General features: G+C 47.6%; 1 protein-coding gene across 1 annotated transcript in view; it reads right to left on the bottom strand.

The window, feature by feature from the left end:
• The window catches only part of LOC119178329 (uncharacterized), a 31,580-nt gene extending 15,545 nt beyond the window's left edge, over nt 1-16,035 (bottom strand). The window contains exons 1-6 of the mRNA XM_037429518.2: nt 15,566-16,035; nt 15,025-15,208; nt 12,104-12,139; nt 11,986-12,021; nt 9,906-9,962; nt 8,890-8,994 (exon numbers count right to left, since the gene is read on the bottom strand). Coding sequence (XP_037285415.2) covers nt 8,890-8,994; nt 9,906-9,962; nt 11,986-12,021; nt 12,104-12,139; nt 15,025-15,208; nt 15,566-15,722 — 575 coding nt within the window. The 5' untranslated portion in view covers nt 15,723-16,035. The remainder of the gene's footprint in view (nt 1-8,889; nt 8,995-9,905; nt 9,963-11,985; nt 12,022-12,103; nt 12,140-15,024; nt 15,209-15,565) is intronic.
• Between the last annotated feature and the right edge of the window lie 2,025 nt (nt 16,036-18,060).

Here is an 18,060-nt window from a genome sequence, read left to right on the forward strand (position 1 = left end):
CCACCACTTTATCGCGGTCGTCATAAACACCTTCGCCCTTCAGCCATTCGATTAAATCGGCCTTAAGACGAAACGCGAAGTCAACGTGTGACTCATTCCCCTTTTCAGCATACCGGAACCTTTGCCTGAAAGCCTCGGGCGACAACTTATAACGTCTCAAGAGCACTTCCTTAACCTCGTCATAGCTCTCAAACGCTTCCCTAGACAAGCAAGTTAATGCGTCGGACACTTCGCCGGGAAGAAGAGCTAACAGGTTCTGCGCCCAAAGAGACCGCTCCAAAGCGTTTCGCTCACAGACGTGTTCAAACTTGACGAGATACTTCGCCATGTCCTCGCCTACTACGAACGGTGTCAGTTGGTCCCGAATTCTAAAACCGCTGACCTGAATCGTCGGAGAAGCTACGCTAGGCGCCTGCGAACACTGTAGGATTGCCAATTCTAGTCGTTTCAACTCTAGGCGCTCTTGTCTCTCGGCCTCCTCGCGACGTTCGCGCCTTTCAGCTTCTTCGCGAGCTTCGCGCCTTTCAGCTTCTTCACGTTCGCGAGCTTCGCGCCTTTCAGCTTCTTCGCGAGCTTCGCGCCTTTCAGCTTCTTCGCGAGCTTCTACTTCTCGCCTTTCAGCCTCCTCACGGCGTGCTTTAATATCCACCCAGGCCTCATCGACTTCCTCAGCCGACACTCCCTCATCCTTCATGATCTCAAGGATCGCTTGCTTTCGTTTCGCACGGCCCAAAGTAATGCCGAGTTCCTCACAAATTTCGATGAGTTCCTTCACTTTAAGGTTCTCCATCGTTCACACTAGCCTCTTGCTGTTTGCCCCTGTTAACAATTTACTTGCCGTACCCACTATAAGTCAACTAGCAAGACGCGCAAGCAATTTTTCACTCTCCCGTGTTTACCCCCTCCGCATTAACTTTGGTTTCAAAGCACTTCGACTTTGCTTGAAACGATCAAAGCTCACTCTAATGCTTCACACAGCCCTTCTCTAAACTACTACAACCTGAGCTAGAGCAGTCTGGTGAACTGAGGGGAAAACATCAGGCACTCACCGCATCGATGTCGCTGACGCCGGCCGATCCCGCAGCTGCCAACCACTGTTGCGAAGGCACCTCCGAAATCCCGCCGCTGACCTCCACTGTTGAGAACGACGGACCGATCCCGCCGAAGCCACCACTGTTGCGAAAGACGGGGACGCCAACACGGCCCCGAAGGCGCCACTGCTTTCAACTCCGCCGGGAAGGTCACCAGCCGTTTGGTAGCGTATGTTTCTCAGCCCGCGACTGCTTCTGCGCAGAGCTGATAAGACGAGCGGACGAGACGACGGTGAGTTAAACAAGGTTTATGTACAGCATATATACAGAGGCGTTACAATTTTGGCACTGGGGCCGACAGAGACTCGAAGAGCCGAGGTCTCCTCTCTAATACATAGGTCAACTTTTCGCCTAAGACCGCCGACTCATACACATGTCGGCTCTCCGACATGGGGACTCCTCTCTCAGGACCGCCGATCGCGACGCCGCAGGGCTTCTTTTATTTACACCGGGTCCAACCAAAATGTCCAATCAGAAGCGCCGCTGGTCGTCAGGGCAGATTCCTCCAATGGAGGTCGCCGCGCCATGCGTCAGACCACCAGACACGCGGACGCCGGCTCGCTGTCACGTGCGCAGCTGACTCAATGCACGTGGGCCAGAGAGGGGCGCCGCGCGTGTTCACGCCGTTGAGATGTTCGCGTCAGGCGGACTGCGGGCTGGCCTTGACCCAGATTGCCGTTTTCAGAGGCACGGACGTTTGAGGAGGACTCGCTGGCATAACAATGGGCGGTTCAGAAGCTCGCATGCTATCTCGCGGGATCAGAGTTCATTATCGAGACGGACCACTGTCCCCTCACGTGTTTGCAAACGATGTCGCCTAAGAACGGCCGGCTACTTCGCTGGAGCTTGCTATTGCAACAATACTCTTTCGAAATTCGTTACAAGAGAGGCAAATTGAATGGCAACGCTGACGGCTTAAGTCGTTGTTTCTAGGGATCTTGATGGCGTCAGGTAATCTGGCTTGGGTATTTAGGTTCCATTTTTTTGTGTGTGTGTGACAGGTTTACAATTGCTTTTTTTGTATTTGTGCTTTATCACGACACGTGTTTGTGAATTTGAGCAGCCTATTTCAGGTTGGGTTGTTAGAATTGCTGCTGCTATTGTAATGAAGAACAGGTCGTTTTGGATGAATTAAAAGCCTGGTGGGTCTCAGGAAGAGAGTATGGGCGCTTGCCTGCTTGGCAGTTGTGTTTCTCGCGTGGTGGACACATGTGCTGTCTTTCGAGAAGGAATGTTGGCCAGCAGAGCGGGAGCCTTTCTCCAATTTTGGACGACGCTACCAGAGGCTGCAGATCACCAGGGTGCCAGAGGATTGCAGCAGAGCCGCATCGAGGTGTCCAGTATTCATCGACCTCTCCCCACAAAGGTGGATGACCTTCGTACGTCGAGGTCTCGGCCGGCCACCGGGGAAGCTGTTACAAAGCAGTAACGAAGTCCTTGGGCCGGATGCCCCCAAGCGTGCCTTCCCGTCATCTCGGACATTCTGTTTGGGGGCGAGTCGTCACCTGCACTGGCTCTGTTTGTCTCGGCTGTGCGCTTTGCCTGCGGGGCAGTGGCTACGGGCGGGCACCTCTGGAATGTGCGGAAGGCCGGTTGTGTGCTACAGGAGGGACTGCCGTGAATTTCTCCTGCGTGGTCGCTTCCGAGTCCCCGCGCGTGTGCCACGTGCACCTGCCACGTGTGTGAAGGGACACTTGTGTTGTGCTCTCCTTGAGTGGTTGGATCCCCGAAGAGACATTCCGCCTATATCTTCGGAACTGCACGGCGAGGCAGCGGGAGCAGCCCGCGAGAAGAAAGAGAAGAAAAACGTTACTGTCCAACATGTTGCGAATAAACGTCTTGTTAAGTTTTCCTTTACGCCTGTCCCTCTGCCTCAGCTTTCGAGGGTTCTGAACGTCCCCGTGGCCTGCGGAATGACGACCACCACCCCGCTCCATGCTACCTACTGGGTCCGCTGCCGCCACCGACGCGGCTCGTAACAGTGGCCTTAAAGTCGCGACGGGTTCGAACATGTACAAATGCACAGCGATTAACAGTCCGACTTGCGCAGTTCGCCATACTCACAGCAACTACCTGATTTCAACAGATAAACACGGCATCGACTGCCAGCGAGTGCAGTCAGCTGTCCTCACCCCTCCTGAGAGTGGAGCTTCGACCAAGTACAGCGATGGTTGCCGCGACGCCTGCTGCTTCTTTTCAGCAAAACCAAGTTATTTGCGTTCGTTTATGCAAATTGTCCAGTTTACTTTCAAAATGGCTGCACGAAATTACGTATCATCACATCATAATCTTCTTTTTTTGAGTGTTTCAGTGTCCCTTTTATATGATAACAAAAAAAAACAATGTAAACGTGCACCGTGAAGTATACATGATCATAAAAGCTCGTTACAACGGGTACCCAAATAACAGCTGCCCGCTTCACGGCTATCTGCTTGCCACGCTGCCTTGGCGAACTCGTTGGATCACGGTAAACGATGCCGCTAGCTAACGCTTCGGACATTGTCACATTGTTGATAGACTACAAATGATAAGGTGTCATTATTTTCGATACCAATGGGTGGTTTGGTGCACCCGCATGTCTACCAAATGCGTCCCGGCATTTTTGTAAAACTGCGCCTAAAACACTTACGTCAAACCTAACGTGGCACAACTCGTTTTCTTATAATACGTTTGTGTGCATAAGTAGCTTTGCACTGAGCACGATTACATATCTGTCGAACATCGCTGCTTTGACTACTCGCAACTGTAGAAGCGAGCAGGTCAGCTTCCGGAGGTTTCATTACACGATCATTGATGGTCAAGCTAGTCTAGCACTTCGAGGGACGTCGTTTTACCGGTTTTCTCTCTGGAACATAGGTTACGCTGTAGTTTGGCGAGCGAAACACGCTAACGCAAACTTCTTACGCTATGCTAAAGCTGTCTAACCAATACACGTCGTCGCCAGCGCTTCTCCAAACTGCGGTCGGAGCTTGTTGTTGTGTATGCGGTGGCTGATACTCAAGGCATTATTGAATATTTTTTTTCAATTTCAAGAGTACTTGGGCGGAGAGACACCAGCTTTGTTTATATTCGTAATCTATGAGGTGCTCCGCGTAAAGAACCACGCTTTTCGATGTTTCCCATTGTTACGACCGGGGTTTGCAGGCAGCGGAGGTCCGGGATGAAGCTGTCGAGGCAGGAGGAAGAGAGACTTGAAGAGGGTTTATTTACACTATATACAAGGTGAGCTCTCTTACATGACGAGCTCTTTCTTGCATAGCGAGCTTTCGAATCTGGCGTTCCTCTACATGGTGCTCTCTCGAATGAGTCGAATGGCTCATTACAAAGGAAATGTTCTCCCCAGATCCGTAGATCAGGGAACACGTGCCGAGCTTACTGTTCAATCACAGATCACACACAGCCGGCGAGGAGGAAGAGCATGCACGGCCCACGTGAAAGTCCAATATTGAGGCGTGACTCTGCGCTCCAAGGTGGCGCCAGCGGGGCTCTTCTTTGTTGTGTGTGTGCCGCTGGTTGAGAGGTCCCAAGCTCCTGACAGCATACTTCAAAGGGTGCGCCGAACTGCTCACTTAATTAGCGGGGCAATTTGCGGTGGCCGCCACGGCCTCTTTCAAGGAAGATGTTGCATTTGTTGTCCTCTCTCGAACGACTTGAGGCGTCCTGGCGACACGACGTCTAACCCTCCGGCTAAGAGGGACAATGCCTGGGGGTCATAGGCAGCCAGCCGGTCGGCTACTTGTTTGAAGATCCAAAGATCGCGCTCCCTCGTCAGCTCGGGCGCCAGTCACAACGCCATTCCTTCCGCTTCATACTTTCGCTTCGTACTCCGATAACCCGCCCCTCTCGATGTTCCCATTGCTCCGAGCCGTAACACATGTTTCAACTCTCCGAGCCGTAACAGCCATGAAGCTGCTCTGAGCCGTAACACTTGTTCCAGCAGCCTACGGCCGCGCAATTTGTGCTATACAAAAAAAAGAGTTAACTACTCTGAATTATCTGCTCGTAAAGGGGCACCACGCAGAAAAGGGACCAATGTGGCAGCAGGGAGTTCTGCTCACGAGCGGAGGTGAGCTGCAATTCCATTGGTTTCCGTTTGTGTGCTTCCCGGGCACACCACTAGAGCCTCGTCTGCAAGCTGGCAATTAGAGCAACGATTATAAATAAATTACACGATTGTAAGTTTCTTCACTGTCATTATCATTGCATACCCAACATATACCACCCATTCCAGCCAATTCTGCCCAAGTGACATGTCGTTGCAGTTGGCCTTTGATGTGACTGATAATCAAAGCACATAGCCTTTTTTAATGGACCAGTTCAACTTTACAGTGCTACTTCCACTAAAATTAGGCAATAGTAGATAGTGTTGTTCATGTAGCCAAATAAATGCCATTACATTTCTCACTGACTTAAAAAACTACCTTACGCGGCTTGTACAATATTGGAAATATTAGGAAAAAATTGAATATGTTATGGGCTAGCGAATTATGTTCCACCCCATTTTGTTCTGTATCACATGCATATATATTGAGGTAGATGGCGGTGCTGTTTCATTTAGCCCCATTCAATGTGTGGCTGCCATGGTCACACTTGAAATAAAACCTGCTATCTCAAGTTCACCACAACACGCACATTCCAGCAGATACCTATTGTCGATAAGTTATTGCTGAAACTACTTTCACAAAACAGTAGTAGGGAAATATGTTCATAGCTCTTATGATGAAATTTTTTATAGGTGTCTAGAGTTTAGTCATAGTCTGAAAATAACAAAATGATTACGAACCGTCAAAAAAATTTTTAAGAAAACGCAAGTAGGCATAAAATAATGATGGCTTTCATTCAACATTTCTCGCGGTCGCGGTGGTCTAGTGGCTAACGTACTAGGCTGCTGACCCGCAGGTCACGGGATCGAATCCCAGCTGCAGCGGCTGCATTTCCGATAGAGGCGGAAATGTTGTAGGCGCGTGTGATCAGATATAGGTGCACGTTAAGGAACCCCAGGTGGTCAGAATTTCTGGAGCCTTCCAATACGGCGTCTCTCATAATCATATGATTGTTTTGGGACGTTACACCCCACATATAAAATATCAATCATCATCAGCATTTTTTCCAACCTTCATTACTTTACTTCTAAATATTTTTCAGACTGTCCCTATGACCTCTACAGGCAAGTCTTCGGTTCGTTGCCATGGGAGAGCCCCGAATTGACGTTGGTTGTTTCTGATATCGCGTCGGAAATAACGAACGCACTAAAGCAGAAACGATTGGCACATCCCACGTTAAGTGGAGTCAACGATATATAAAGCACGAATGATAAATGTTGATATGCAGCTTTAAAGTCAGCACAACGTTACGACGTGGATGCAAATTATGCCGTACACGACTTTCATGTGATGATTACAATGTTTCAACGTGTCACTTATCTTCGTCCTCTATTCACGTCACCTGATACCAAATCTGGTATATGTGGAGCTAACGAAACGGCCGCGAGCGTGCTATGAGCGTAGCATGTAGTCTATTTCTACATGACACGCATGCCACGAGTATCATGTTTGGTCGTGTCACTTACCTTCATCGTCTATTCACGTCACGCAATTGCGAATTTGGTGTGTGCGAAGCTAGCGAAACGGCCGCAAGCGCTTCATGAGCGTGGTATGTTGTCATGTTCTTACATGACACGCACCTCATGATTATCATGATTGCACCAGTCACATACCTTCGTCGTCCAGTCACGTGCCGTAATACCAAATTTGGTATACATGAATTTAGCCGAACGACCACGACCGCATCAAATTCAAGGGACCTATATACTCCGACGTATCGTTGACGAGCACGCACGCTGGGCGCAGCGAAGCTACGCTAGAGCAGAACGCCAGGCGCGACCAGCGTCTGTCGGCGCGGCCCGGCGGCATCCTGCGCGAAATGTGACATGCCGCATTTCGCGCCGACGACGTTACAAAGTCAGCACTGCGTCTACATCTCTTCGTGACGGACGGACGCCGGGCGCGCTCGAACACGCATGCGCCAAAGAAACGCAGCGTATCGCATGTCTGGCAGGTAGATCGGCGCCTGGCGTGGCATCGCCGGCGTGACGTGACGAAACAAACGCTGGTGCGCACGCGCGCCGTGTCACGTCGAAGTGAATTGGCGCCTTGAATGTGGCATGTAGTCATGATCTTACATGACACGCATCTCACGATTATCATGTTTGCATCACTCCTATACCTTCGACATCCATTCACGTCCCGTAACACCAAATTTGGTATATGCGAAGCTAGCGAAACGGCCGTGAGCGCATCATGAGTGTGGCATGTCGTCGTGTTGTTACATGACACGCATGTCATGATTTTAATGTTAGGGTCTCGCTAGTGTTCGGTAGCGATGTCATACCATACCAGTTTTGCAGCATGTCATGTGAACGAATCCACCGCAAAAGCGGAAAGACCATGATATGTAGATCATGACATTCATGTCATGATTTTCATGTTATGACTAGTCACTTATACTCGTCATACAGTTATGTTATGCCAACCCAAGTTTGGCATTGATGCCATAATCTAAACGGCCAGGAGAGCTAAAAGATAGATAGATATGAAGCGCCTCGGAATGCGGCGCTCATTTTCATTTACTAGAGAGTTTTAGTACTGCGTACGTGGCGGCGTTGCGTACGTAAGGACGCCACGTTCTGCGTAGTGCGCATGCGCAGACCGCAACGCGGACGTATCGCGTTACGCACGCAGCCGCTACGTACGCACGCATGAGATGCGTGCGTGCGTACGTATGAGGGGATCGCACCGCTCTCGAACAAGTTCGCGACAGCGCGAGACTTCGTTTTGCAAAATGGCGGCATCGAGGGCAAGCACCGACCGGCTCTGTGGCTTGAAATATTGCCATAATCTGGCTATAACACATGGATTGGCTCACATTGGCTGTCAACAACACGTGCTTCTATTTTGATCTACCAGATGGCACAACACGCTTCACGCTCGTTACGTACGCGGGTACTACGGCGTACTAAAAGCCGATTAGTGGCAAACGACGCCACGTAACGCAAGGCGCTTGCATGATGCGTACGTAGCACCATTCCGCAGTACTAAAACTCTCTAATATCACGCTGCACCTGCCTCGCGGCAGGCGCAGCACGATAATAAATCAAAAACATCAGTCCGAAAACCGAACGCTGTCGGGGCTGGATCTTTCTCGTGTTAGCTGCGACAGATAATGGTGACCCGGACGCGATTCGAACACGCCACCTTCTGATAGATACATATACATACAGATACATACAGATATAGATAGATAGATAGATAGATAGATAGATAGATAGATAGATAGATAGATAGATAGATAGATAGATAGATAGATAGATAGATAGATAGATAGATAGATAGATAGATAGATAGATAGATAGATAGATGAAATGTTTATTCACGAATATCCAGAGATATGAAATGTGCATCGCTAGCTTAGCAAGCCTTATTTGAAGTGCACCTTCGATTAAATTTCGCAGTATCAATTAGTTTTACTCAAGCGTGCTTTAGCCGAGCCGGTTTATTTATAAAAAGAATATGCAAGGGGACCTTTTGTCAACTTGGTGAGTTGATTTTCATCGCAACTTCATGGCAGCTTTACAATAATAGTGCTTCAATATTATCAAGTACCAAGTACATCACATCGATGCACAGAACACTAGGAACGATCTCAGGCAACGTGCATAGCTGCTGAATCTCGTATTATAGATCACTGTGTCATTTTACAGGAGTGAATATTCATTTCTGTGTTATTATAGCTCACTCACAGACTTGATGCGCCTTCAGTTTCTGGAGATGACATAACTTCATTCCGGTGCAATTCAACGGTGTCCGCGTCATGACTGTTTTCAAGGGTCGCTCCATTACTTGTCCTGCAACGAAAACAAGCGCCAAAGAATCATTTAATTGCTTAGAAAGAAATGAATACAGGAGAGGCAGCAGTATTTAGCAAGACTGACAGAGAATGTATCAAGAGATAAAATGGTACGGAATAGCAGATAATAAGACGGTGTGATGAAGTTTGCAAGTTTGCGGTCATAGAATGGAATACCCTATTGAAACAGTTTGGCAGTTGAAGACTGTGTGGAAAACGTTGAGTCCTGCGGGAAATCATGAACAGATTCGCGATAACAGTCAACATTTACCGTTGCATGCCGCAGACTCCAAGTAGGAGGAATATAAAGTATAATTTGATAGGTATACTTGTACTTACACACATATGCCAGTGTATTTGAAGGCTGTCATTAGTACATAAAACCGATCATCGGCATAGCAGAAATATCATTGCGCAGCTACATTACATCTTTAGCGCTACAGATCAGAAAAGTGACCTCGGTAGTTGATAATGAAACTGAGCTTTGCAAGTACTTGACAGAGGTCAAGCCAGATGACGAAGGGCACCGAGTGTGAGCTCTCAATGCCACTATGAACGACTTTTCAAAGTGAAAGATTAACCAACAAGCAACATTATGCTTATTCGGGCTCTTCAGATGCAAGCATACTGTGATATTTGAGAAAAAATAGCTCTTGCGAGTAAAATTGTAAGTAATAACGAACCATAATTAAAACCGAGACTATTCATTAGACAAGTTATTTTTTTATTGATAGGGAAATTTTCGCGTACAAGGGGGAAGGAGGCTTTCCTAGTGACTTAGAAAGGGGGACGCAAGATCTTCCCCATATATTGGCATAACAGGAAGGGGGAGGCTGCGATGAACCTACATCCTCCTTGATGGAAGACCCTGCGCCCCCCTATAATTCGGTGTATTGAAAATTCACTCACGTCTCAGCCACGAGGCTCGGGTCACCATCTTGAGAAGTCCCTGCATCAATTGTCACCCTGCAATGAAAAAGATACGCCTCCATTTAAACAAAGCAACCGAAACAGCAACGTGAGCGCAGTCGATAGTCTTCGTATTCCATTCACAGCGGAAACGACCTGACCTATGTATGACTGAATGAACTTAATTTCGATTTTTTTCGGGGGGGGGGGGGGGGGGGGGAGTGGATTATTCCTTTTCTATCCCACCCTCAGTCGATGAAGATGGCGGTGCTTCAGATGACCGCTTGAAGTCCTTGGACCTGGGCGGCATCTTCGGCTTCCCGGACAGCGCAAAGCTGGTCAGCCAGCTATGGGTCGTCTGATCAGCAGCAGTGACCGCAGCCGCGGCCGCCCTCGCGTGGTGGTAGCAGCAACGCTTCGCCTCAGGTCACGTTCACACTGAGCATTCCGGCCACCGAAAGTGCTCCGAATCCGGTTCAGCGGCGGCGAAATCCGCCGAAAGGGCCCTCTCCGCGCCGATCGCTCTCAAACCGATTTTTGCGGCGTCTGCCGCCGAATCGGTCACCACGGACCAATAGGAGCGCTAGTCAAGGAATTTTGAAAAATGGCGGCCAAGCCCTACTCACTTGTTATGCCGCAGTGCGCGTAACTGAATGTTGAAACCAACGGGAGTTTAACCTACTCTGTGCCTACTTCGCCTCCGTATTTCGTGAAAGAAGTGACCGAGCTTGCCGTTGGCGTGACCGAGCTTGTTGCGGTCTTGCAGGGCGAAACGAACCCACCAACGCCGCTGGCGTCGGTGGTTTTTCTGCTCTTCGTGCATTACAAGACAGCCACTTGCCATCAAAGTAAGCAGTACTGTCTTTTCTTGCTTCTTGCGTACGAGAATCGTCGAAGTATACACCACCGGATAGCGTAGTAGCGTTTGCGAGCCGCGGCAACAACCGGGTGACAGCGCATCCATCCCGCGTTCGCCCCGCACTAGATGGCATAATCGGCGGCGCGGGGCGCGTCCACTGCGAACGACGCTGCTTTTCGGCGGCAGGGGAATTTCGGTCGCTGTAGAAAGCGGACGTTTCAGTGTGAACTAGGCATCAGAGTTCGTCCCTGCCTAACATGCGTCGCGAAGGGAGCGGCGGCCGCGTTAAATCGACCGGCACACTCCCAAAGCATGTGGCACAGAGTGGCCCTTTCCCCGCACGCCTTACACGCATCAGTCGATTATAGGCTCGGATAACACAAGGATTACTGGGCTAGGGTGTGTATTTCTTTGTACTAACCGCCAAGTTACGGTCTGTCTTTCAATTTGTTGTCTGGCGGTGAATATTTGCGTCGGTTCAGTGTGTGATGTTTTGTAATGTCATTGAATGTGGTCAGGCGATCACCCCACGACCATACCGCCAAAGACTCACTAACAACCACAATATACTGGCAGTAGCTTCTAGGCACTATAAACTCTTCGACGAAACAGCGTCGCAAGACACCCGAAAGTAAGCTGTATTGATCAGCATCTGTCAGAATTTTCTCAAATAATACACTTTCTGTAGGCGCGTGTGCTCAGATCTGGGTGCACGTTCAAAAAAACCCAGGTGCACGAAATTTGCAGAGTCCTCCACTACGGTGTCTCTCAAAGTCATATGGATCTTTTGGGACGTTAAACCCCACATATCAATCAAATTAATCGAGTAATACATTTCGTGAACTGCAAATAGTTGTGGAATCAGTATTAGGAGTAACATGACAAGGAGTGGCATTTTCACTTATTCAACTGCTCAGTCACTCCGCTTCCGGCATTCAAAATTGTTGCATAAATGTATGAACGAACCGTGCACGACACGTAACACCCATTCAGAAATCGGAAGAATGTGTTGATCTTATTAGCAGAGTATTTGATACTTGGGCATTGCGACATTTAGTCGTATCGCTTTTTTTTTTTTTGTGCCACGTGCGACAAACTTCACAACAAAAAGCACGGTAATCGAGTTTTCCACACGTATATCTGTCGTTTTCCAAAAACTCGCACAACACATCACAACTACGTTACCCCAAGCCTGTTTGATTTGAGTAGATGCATACTCACTCATGCGTTTCTGTGCCCTCGAAGACGTATTCGACTCTGCAACACGTTAATAAGAGCGAGTAAACAAAGTGGCAGCTTGAAGCAATATCACTTTGAAAATTTTCAGAGTTTGACTTACGGTTCTGTCTTTGGCTTGACCATAGGGTCCATTTGGCTGCATGAAAAACGTAAGGGCGATCCTTTTAGTCTAGAAGAATTCCAAGCTTCTTCACTTAGCCTTCATGTGCTCTTTTTGGCTAAAAGGTTGACAGAACATTTAACACTTTCAAGAACTATTCAAAATATTTTTATAAAGCTGAAGACCGAAGATGGTTTTATTATAGCTGTATTTCGCTGCGCTAGATATGATTGTGATAGCTTACTGAAATTTAAAGTAACTTCTTTTAGCGTATGCGTTTAATTAATGTAGTCATGGTAGGTAACTGTGGTTGCGCACTTAGAACGCAAGGACATGGCAGACATGGGCGAACGCAAAGTTACAGCTAATTATATTTTTCTTCATATAGAATAAATACGTTCTACAATCACGCAGTAGGTACCAACAGTCATGGCATTATCACACCTTGTAGATTGCAAAGGGCCACGCAAGAACTTCATTGTACCATCCCAAAAAGAAAACTAAATCGCGCCAAACACAGGCATTGCTTCTTGTCGAGATATAAAAGGCTTCCATGACTTCACTGGTTGTGCTGTCGTGGCTCCTGCCCAAAAGTCTGATGGCTCGGAAATTAAGAGCACGCATGCAATTTCGGACGTCGGCGGGTAAGTGCGCAATTTCTCTTCTTGATTATCGACCACTCATGTTCTCTCGCACTAACGTTGGTGCGCCGTCGGGCATATAAGTTTCCACGTAAGCGCGGAATTGCGTAAACAACGCCAACCGCGCAGCCTAAATAAAGCAGCTAGTGTTTCACGCCACACCTTCCAGGATTCTTCTTAGCCGAAGAAATTTTCGGGAAGAGCTTTGCCAGCTTGCACGGGGAATAAAAAACCACCGGCACATTGTGCCTGCTTGCAACAATCTTCAAATGGTGAGATGTGCGGTGCATACAGGGCAAGTGATCGAAGCCTTTTATATTTCGACAAGACATAATACCTGCGCTCTCCAATCTTCAGTTTCCTTATTGGACGGTTAGTGAGCTTCTTGCGTGGCCTGTTGTAATGTACAGAGTGTGACAATGCGATGAGTTTTGGTACTTACCCCGTCATTGATGGGCGTATTCGTTGACTACGAAGACAAATTAAGTTAGTTGCAAGTTCGCACTGTCCATGCCCTAGTGTTCTTAGTGCGCAACCATAGTTACTTACTAACCAACTCACCCAAATTCACAACAATAAGTAAGTGAAGTGGAGTCACAGCGTGGTGGGAGGGCTTTCAGAAAGACTAGGGGTGTACACTAAAGGACCTGCGCACCGAATACGTACGGTTTGCAACAATAACATATTTCATCCACACTTAACGATTCTTGAAAGACATGAATTAATCGATAAAAGCTTGCATCATTTATCAGAGAATGTATTATTGGCATTATTGCAACTGTTATTTTGAAATTTTTGCCTCACAAGTTTATTAGGGTTCTGTACTCGTATTCTTAAATTACAAACTTTTCCTTTTCTTTTATGCACTGTTCGCGTATCTACATCTTCTTTAAAAGATAACTTCGTCACCTTCTTTCGCTGCCACCTTTGCGGCACAGTGGTTTCGGGACGTTCAACGACACATATCAATCAAATCAACCTTTGCGGCACAATCCGACCAGTAAAGTTTCCATCACGCACCTTTTATTCTGCAGTCACCAGCAGTTCCCGAAGAACTATAAAAACATGGACTAACCACGTCGCAAAAATGGTAAAACTCATTCTAATTGGGTTGATCGATATGTGCGGTATATCATCCCAAAACCACCATATAATTATGAGAGACGCCGTTGTGAATGGTTCCAGAATTTTTGACAAGCTGGAATTCTTTAAGGTGCTCCCAAATCTGAGCACACGAGCCTACAACACTTCAGCCTCCATCGAAAATGCAGCCGGGATTGAATCCCGCGACCTGCGGGTCAGCAGCCGAGTACCTGAGCCAGTAGACCAACGCGGCGGAGCTAAAATTCCTTCGGTATAAAGGCTATTTGAACCTAAAAAGACCAAGTGAAATTATTTTTCCTTTTTTTATGCGACCAAAAAGCGCTCGTTCATGTTGTTTGATCACAAAGATTTAACTATAACCTAATGCGATGGTGCATAGACTCACAAAGGGGCATTAGGAGTTGGGTGCTGATCTTTGGTCCGGAAGTTAATGACATCATTCTTTCACATCTGAGGCCCACGGGACGGCTTTAAGCTCTTCCATGGTAGAGTATCTAGTATGCTGAAAATCGTTAACCGTTTTTTCTAGAAAGCATCACTCACGCAGCCCTCAAGCAGTTCCGCGAGCTATCACAATCTGTAGGACACAGAAGGGTATAACATAGTCATCCTCCAAGGAAAACGATAGTAACATGTATTGATTTAAATGTACAAGCTTTTGCGCACCATCAATCTGACGCAAATGTTGGTATGTCAAGTATTGAAACAATCTCGCCCTTCTACTTAACCCAGTCGACCATGTCCTATAGTATTCTGGCGGCATATATTGAAGTACCAATTTAAGCACCCTCCTTCTTTTTAGCTCTGTATTTCGGCAACAGCACGTGCGGCCACATAAATTGTCTAAGACGCTGCAACCAAGTCTTCAACACATCACAGGCACCAGGAAAAGTATTCCAAAACAGGCGTGCTGTACTATGTTTATGCGTTACAGAAGTCAAACATATTTTTTGCAAGAAAGTTTTCAAACATTTTAAGAGATACTGCTGTCTCTCTTTATGAACTGCTAATACTGCACGAAAAACAGGACAAGACAGCGTAGGTCGACCGCGAATGAAAAATCTTACGTGTGCACTAAAGGAAATTAATGAAAACATCTCGGACTCCCTAAAGCCTCGCCTTCCAAAAAAAAAGAAATAACTGAAGAGCAATGAAGAGGATAGCAAGGTGCTTTACCAAAGGGGGCCGTGCTGTTTCGCGTTCCTGAGCATGTGGTCCAGCGTCTTGTAATACTGCCACTTAGTTTTCGGGACGGGAATGCCCATTTTGTCGTACACCCGGCGATCACTCCGCTTCATTTGGACTCGTATCTTGATGTAGCGGTCGCGCGCGTTTCTCCACTTGTTCTTCGCCTGCCATCCTGCACGACAACGCCAAGTAATCAGCAGGGGAGGGCACATTCTAAACAAGAAAAGTCGTCGCCGAACCACGTTCAGAGAATGGCACATTATTCGTAGGTATGATTCGTACTACTGCTCAAATTATGTAATTTGAACGAATTAAGCCACAGCTAATGCACGATTCATTTTTCGCCCCCTATTCTGAGCAATGAAGTAAAACCGTTATTTAGATTTCAAGAACATCTCATTGTCCACAAAATGAAAAGAATTATTCAACAATAGCAAGCTGATGCAGCTAGTATATGCAATGTGAAATCATTATCTCCTTACGGTGAACACAGCGGTCGAACGCCCCATTTCAGTTCACAAGCACTCACCTGTCAGTCCGAACCACTGCCCTATTTTCACCCACTGGCGGTCCTTCAGGGCAGCGTCCTTGTACTCTGGTTGATTGGTGTCATACAGGTAGCGGTGCTGTTGTACAAGCTCCAGAAAGCGATCCCAGGAGAACTCCTCCATCAAGACGAAGAACATATAGGACCACACCACCGCGAATCACAGGGCCGAGCTAGCCCACGCGTTAGTTCAACCATCCACAGAGCGAATGGAACAGCTAATACCGGTATAAAGTTCAGCCGTGACGTGTAAACAGGCTAACCAGAGCTTCCTGCGCGTTTCACGCTGCGAACGCTTCTCCCGCGAGCGCGTGCAATGCTATGGTGTGTAGGTAGGTAGTAAACTATGGAGGCGCCTTCCGCAGGAGCAGATGGGAGGGCGGCACGCGGAGAGCGCGCGGCAGGACGCTGGCGTACGGGACGAGGCTGGAAAGCGAGTTTTCAGCTTTCCCACAAGTTTTTGGCTGTGAGCGTGCAGCCCCTCGTTACTGTAGACCGCGTTGACCTGTTATAGGCACTGTCACACAACACTGCAGTTCTTACCGGTGCCAAACCGCATTCAGGCCGTGTAGCTAAGTGTGCAGCAAAATGGCGGCACATTCGCCGTATTCTTTGACGTTCCGCCTCGCTCCCTCCCGCGTGGCGGCTGCTGCGGCGCGGTCGGGGATGCGCCGCCAGCCGTTCGGCGGCAGTGCGTGACGTCAGGGTTTCCGAGGCTACCGCGCTGCCGTGCCGCGGCGGCGGCGGTGGTAGCGGCGGCGACGGCACCTCCCGGCGCTTTCTTCTCTCTTCCTCCATGCATCTCCCCTTTGTAGTGAGGGTGTAGAGCAGCGGGAACGGAATAGCTCGGCGGGCGCGCCGCCCGTGCTTGCCGCCGTAGTCGTCGGCGCGTCTATTCTTGGCCCAGATATAACATGCAGTGCGAGACGACGAACAGTGGCATTGCAGTCTTCTTTTAAAGCTGCGTCATCGATTCACTGTCACCTCAAAATGCGTCGACATTACGAACTTATAAAAGCGGGCTAAGGAGAAGCAGGGCAAGGGAAGGAGGAAGGAAAGGGAGGTTAGCCAGTTCTCAGACCAGCTGACAACCTGTGCTGCGGAAGGGGGTAATGAGAATAAAAGATGACTCGTACCCAAATGAAAGCGGACTAATTTGGACAGCGAACGTGAGGAGGTTGCGTATTTCAGGGTAATTTTCCGGAGTGACGCGTCTAACGTAATATAGTCGTGTTCAAAGTATCGCAGTTTAGTTATTTCATCAAATATAGCCCAGTTTCCGTGTCCCAAAAGAAATGAAAAGCTCTGTAGCAGAATATCTATGGAATATGAACAAATAGAGAAGGTAGAACATAAACAAACCCTTCGATTTCAGTATTAGCGACACTCAATGAAAAACTTAGTTTGAAACATTAGCCTGATAGCGTTAGAGCTCGTTTCACAGAAATTCCCGCATTCACGGCATTGGTTGTGAGCAAAATATCGTCGTCTGGCCCATGACAGAGAAATCGGGAAAAATTCAATTCCATAAAATAAATTATGAAAATGTTCGGTTCAACTGAGAAACGAATGCAGGCCTGCTCCTTTTATTTATTTATTTATTTATTTTTCATTTATTTATTTTTATTCATAATAATATTGTACGGGGTTTTACGTCCTAAAACCACGATTTGATTATGAAAAACGCCGTAGTGAAGGGCTCCAGAAATTTCTACCATCTGGTGCTCTTTGACGTGCACCGTGATCTCACAGTGCATTGCCTCTACCATTTCACCTCCAGCAAAATGTGACGGCCACGGCCGGGGTCAAACCCTTGAACTACGGGTCAGCAGCCGAGCCCCTTAGCCACTGATCGACCGCGGCGGATGCATTTATTTATTGAAAAACACCTGATACACCTGAAGGCGATAAGTAAGAGGGAATACAATGAAATCAAAAGTGAACGCATAAAGAACAACGCTACTCTGCACACCGATAATAATGACGAAATGTTTTTCTAAAGAAATAACAATGCTCGTAATTGAACAGTTAACAAAGAGCAGATTACAGGACGTTAATCAAAAGAACAAGCAACCCTTCGCAATTTAAAAACTGGAAAGTTGACAGATAAAGAGGGAAACATCTGACAACGTCATGTCGAAAAAAATGCATCTGAAGTTTGTGTCGAAACATGTTAGGGTATACTACCAGAGGCGATATCATCGGAAACATCATTCCACATGCCGATGGCTTCCGGTAGTGTTGAAGTGTCATGTGTTCAACTCGTTTGTGTAACCAAATGTATCGGTGAGGCTTAGAGGATTATGTAACCTGCGTGATCTGAATAGGGGTGATCATGTTGTAACGACGATGTTTTGTTACTGCAGACGTACTTATCAAACAGACAGAACAAGGACACTTGACGATGAACATATGTAATCGCTGGAACATATAAAGGGGTTGATTGATTGGTATGTGGGGTTTAACGTCAAAAAACC

The sequence above is a fragment of the Rhipicephalus microplus genome, chromosome 1 (assembly GCF_043290135.1).
Source record: "Rhipicephalus microplus isolate Deutch F79 chromosome 1, USDA_Rmic, whole genome shotgun sequence".
NCBI lineage: Eukaryota > Metazoa > Arthropoda > Arachnida > Ixodida > Ixodidae > Rhipicephalus > Rhipicephalus microplus.